This window comes from Otolemur garnettii, unplaced genomic scaffold, assembly GCF_000181295.1.
Source record: "Otolemur garnettii isolate 467f Iridium unplaced genomic scaffold, OtoGar3 scaffold00024, whole genome shotgun sequence".
NCBI classification, from domain to species: domain Eukaryota; kingdom Metazoa; phylum Chordata; class Mammalia; order Primates; family Galagidae; genus Otolemur; species Otolemur garnettii.
This window is the reverse complement of record NW_003852419.1, coordinates 875,593-880,560: the sequence shown is the minus strand read 5'-3', so window position 1 is coordinate 880,560 and position 4,968 is coordinate 875,593. Positions and strand designations below refer to the sequence as shown.

The following is a 4,968-nucleotide window of genomic DNA, read 5'->3' as shown; positions in this document are numbered from 1 at the left end:
CTGGGGATTCGAACCCACCACCGTGGCTGGCGCCTTAGCCGGTTGAGCTATAGGCGCCGAGCCTAAATGGTTTGTTTTTAAGCACTAATTGGGAAGGTGGGGCATGAGTAGTGGGATACTTAAAAGGGCTCTGGACATGAGAGAGTCTTGAATTGTAAAAACTTTTCACTCTGTGGCTTGGCACCTGTAACTCAAACGTCTAGGGTGCCAGCCACATACACCAAGGGTGGAGGGTTCAACTCCAGGCTCGTACTGCCAAACAACAATGACAACTACAACCAAAAAATAGCCAGACATTGTGGTGGGCGCCTGTGGTCCCAGCTACTCAGGAGGCCGAGGCAACAGAATTGCTTAAGCCCAGGAGTTTGAGGTTGCTGTGAGCTGTGACACCATGGTTCTCTACCCAGGGCGACAGCTCAAGACTGTCTCAAAAAAAAAAAAAGAAAAGAAAAGAAAAAAATTTCACTCTGATCTTAGTCAAGTTACCTTCTTTGATCCTGTTTTCTCCTCTGTAAAATGGGAGTAATAATACCTCCCTAGAGTTGCTATCAGAATTAAATGAAGTAATGGAGGCTGGGCGTGGTGGCTTACACCTGTAATCCTAGCACTGTGAGAGGCTGAGGTGGGTTGATTGCCTGAGCTCACAGGTTTGAGACCAGCTTGAAGGAGAGCGAGACCCTGTCTCTAAAAGTAGCCGGGCATTGTGGCCAGCGCTTGTAGTCCAAGGTACTCTGGAGGCTGAAGTAAGAGAATCACTTGAGCCCAAGAGTTGGAGGTTGCTGTGAGCTGTGATGCCATGGCACTCTACTGATAATGACAAAGTGAGACTGTCTCCAAAAAATAAAAAAAACAAGGTAATGGATGCAAAAATGCTGAACATGATGCTGAGCACATAACAGGAACCACATAGATAGCTGCTGTTATTCTATAACAGTATCTGTTATGGCAGAGTTGGAGCCATTCTTACTCATTGAGCATTTGTAGGACAGAGTGGTTAGTAATGTATGTTGAATGAGTGGATACATTACAGAGAATAGGCTGCGGTTCATTCTCATTTACTGGCCTGTGTCAGAAGAAACAAACCGTTTACTTTAATGCTTTTTTGTTGCCCTGTTGATCCTAATGCCTACCTGGTGAGAGTGACATTGAGGTCTTCAATATCTGATGTTTAAAATAGGTTGTGCCAATTACAATTTATATTTCTTTGAGAGACAAGAATTAGAGGACTAATAACTATATTAATTTGGGCAAGAGATTGAGCTCTGCTTTCCAACTTTAAAACATTTTTTTCTAGTTAGAATTTAATATAAAAGAATGATTTTATGGTTTTCTGACTCTTACCTTCTTATTTTAAACTGTAGGTTATTCTGGAGAATCATTTGTCACTGTATGTTTACGCCTTCAGATACAAAACCAAAGTTCCTCTTAGGTTCTTTTTTTTTTCCTTTGAGGCAGAGTCTCACTATGTTACCTTGGTAGAGTGCTATGATGTCACAGCTCACAGCAACCTCAAACTCTTGGGCTTAAGCGATTCTCTTGCCTCAGCCTCTCAAATAGCTGGAACTACAGGCGCCTGCCACGATGTCTAGCTATTTATTGTTGTAGTTGTCATTGTTGTTTAGCTGGCTTGGGCTGCGTTTGAGATATAATTTGCATACCATACAATTGACCAGTTAAATAAAGTGTACAATTCAGTAGTTTTTTTTTTTTTTTTGAGACAGAGCCTCAAGCTGTCCCCCTGGGTAGAGTGCTGTGGCATTACAGCTCACAGCAACCTCCAACTCCTGGGCTCAAGCGAGTCTCCTGCCTCCGCCTCCCAAGTAGCTGGGACCACAGGTGCCCGCCACAACGCCCGGCTGTTTTTTGGTTGCAGCCGTCATTGTTGTTTGGCGGGTCCAGGCTGGGGATTCAAACCCGCCACCTTAGGTGTATGTGGCTGGTGCCTTAGCCGGTTGAGCTATAGGCGCGGAGCCAATTCAGTAGTTTTTAGTGTATTCACAATATGTGCAACCTTTACCACCATTAATTTTAGAGCATTTTTATAACCTCAAAAGGAGTTCTATACCCTTTAGCTGTTATCTCCTTTTGCCCCCTCCGCCTCACCCTGAACAACCACTACTCTACCTTCTGTCTCTAGAGTTTTCTGTTTGGACTTAATCTATGAATGGAATCATACATGTGGCCTTCTGTGACTGTCTTCTTTTACTTGCACAGTGTGTTATAGGCTTATCCATGTTGTAGAATGTGTCAGTACTGTGCCTTCTCTTACTATATGTTTTTAACTTAGGGACTTTATTTTGGTGGACAGTTCAGTTACTTTATAATTTTGTTTTGTTTTCTGGTCCTGAAAGACAAGTGTTTTTTGTTTTTATGTGTATGTATTTTTTTATTTTTAAACCATTATGGCTCTTCCAGATTGAGGTTTTTTTTTTTTTTTTTTTTTTAAATTTGAGACAGTCTCATTCTGTTGCTCTGGATAGAGTGCCATGGCATCATAGCTCACTGCAACCTCAAACTCTTGGGCTTAAGTGATTCTCTTGCCTCAGCCTCCTGAGTAGCTAGGACTGCAGGTGTGTGCCACCACGCCTGGCTCGTTTATTTTCTATTTTAGTAGTGATGGGGAGCTCAGTCTGCTTAGGCTGCTTTCGAACTCCTGAGGTCAAGCACCCCACCTGCCTTGGCCTCCTAGAGTCCAGGGATGACAGGTATGAGCCACTGTGCCTAGCCCAATTGGGATGTTTCTTTACTGTGTGTCTGGAAAAGTTTCTGAAGTCCACCTTAGGGTTAGACATTCCATATTAATACATAGCTTATCTAGAAGAGAAAGGGGGTAGGTAGTTTCCTTATGAAATTTAATTGAAAGTTCATAACAGATTATAAATGTTTTACTGGTTTGGTAAGAAGACAGAGACAGTGGGTATTTTTTAAAAATTTATTTATTTATTTATTTATTTTTGAGACAAAATCTCAAGCTGTCGCCCTGGGTAGAGTGCTGTGGCGTCACAGCTCACAGCAACCTTAAACTCTTGGGCTTAAGGAGTTGGAGGTTGCTGTGAGCTGTAAGACAAAATCTCAAGCTGTCGCCCTGGGTAGAGTGCTGTGGCATCACAGCTCACAGCAACCTCAAACTCTTGGGCTTAAGCAATTCTCTTGCCTCAGTCTCCCAAGTAGCTGTGACCACAGGCACCCACCACAATGCCCAGCTATTTTTTGTTGTTGTTGTTGCAGTTGTCATCGTTGTTTTACCTGGCCCAGGCCAGGTTTGAGCCCGCCAGCCTTGGTGTATGTGACCATTGCCCTACTCACTGAGCTCTGGGTGCTGCCCAGACAATGGATATTTCTGGAAGCTCAGACTAGGCCTTTGTTTTTGTTGTTTTTAGCCCTGCACCCCAATCTCAATGACAGGGAGTTCTTGACAGGGTTTGCTCTGAGAAAGTGGATTGGGGTGTTTTGAAGACCAACCGAAGGGCTTGAATGCAGAGTTGGGAAGACGTTCCTTCTGCTGCATGTGGTTGAATGGCTGTCTCCATTATTTCAGACAGTCTGCTCCTTGAAAATTTATTCCAATTTGCATTTTCCTTTCTTTCTGCAGGGATTAAAGCCTGTGGTTTCCACAGAGGCACCACCTATCATATTTGCCACACCAACCAAACTGACCTCCAATTCCACTGCATATGATTATGCTGGGAAAAACAAGGTTCCAGAGCTGCAGAAGTTTTTCCAGGTAAGGGAAGATACTCTAGAACAGAGAAGCCTGTGAAATAAAAAGGCTTTAAAAAATCCCTTTTGAAACTGAGTCTTTTTGGTTTTTTGAGGCAGGGTCTTGCTCTGTTGCCCTGGCTGGAGTACAGTAGCATCTTCATAGCTCACTGCAACCTCAAACTCTTGAGCTCAACTGATCCTCCTGCCTCAGCCTCCCAAGTAACTGGGACTACAGGCACATGCCACTATACCTCGCTAAATTTTTCTGTTTTTAATAGAGATGGGGTCTTGCTGTTGCCCAGGGTGGTCTCAAATTCCTGACCTCAAGTGATCTTCCTACGTGAACCTCCCAGAGTGCTGGAATTACAGACATGATCCGGCCTAAACGGAGTCGAAATCTAGTTATTACTTTTCAACCTCTTTCTTGTTCTTTCTTTTTGTTTTCTTTTTCTTTTTCTTTTTTTGAGACAGAGTTTTACTCTGTTGCCTCAAAATAGAGTGCTAAAGCCATTATCATAGCTCACAGCAACTTCATTGTCTTGGGCCCAAGAGATCCTCCTGCCTCAGCCTCCTGAACCTCCTGAGTAGCAGTGACTATAGGCACCTACCATGACACCTGGCTAGTTTTTCTATTTTTAGTAGAGATGGTCTTGCTCTTGCTCAGGCTGGCCTCTAATTCCTGAGCTCAAGCAATCCACTTGCCTAGGTCTCCCAGAGTGCTAGGATTACAGACATGAGCCACTGCACCCAGAACTCTTTCTTGTTTTTTATGCAGAATTCTCTTGATTTTACTTTGTGCTATAAACCAAGAGAACTTTATATATGTAGATACTGATAAAAGAGGAAAGGTGGTAATTTCCTTACCAGTATTTAAGGGTATGCACATTGCATATATAGCTCTTGATGATCCATGCCTGGGTAGGAGCAGTAGCATGTCAAATGACACTGAATAATCCAATATGTAACAAAGTGACTTTTTTTTCTAATTTTTTTTTTATATTAAAAATTCATTGTTGTTGGAAGTAGAGCAGGCCCTCTTGGGTTTGCTGACCAACAGAAGCCAGAATTGTAGTTTAAAATATGATTAATCTCCCTACAAATGATTGAGAAGCTAATGACTTGACCAATTCTCAGATGCCGCTGGATGGAAGTGCCTGCTTTAGCTATTGCCTTGGGTAGCTTCTCTCATGCTCCCCAACATATGTCCAAATTCAGATCTGTCTTGGGGATACAGAACTTTTGCTTTGATTAGTTTTTTTTTTTTTT

The 4,968-nt window shown here is 42.8% G+C and overlaps 1 protein-coding gene across 1 annotated transcript in view; it reads left to right on the top strand.

The window, feature by feature from the left end:
- LOC100962771 (cytochrome c oxidase subunit 7A-related protein, mitochondrial) overlaps positions 1-4,968 on the top strand; it is a 13,927-nt gene that overhangs the window by 6,629 nt on the left and 2,330 nt on the right. Inside the window, exon 2 of the mRNA XM_003787873.3 lies at positions 3,593-3,724. Coding sequence (XP_003787921.1) covers positions 3,593-3,724 — 132 coding nt within the window. The remainder of the gene's footprint in view (positions 1-3,592; positions 3,725-4,968) is intronic.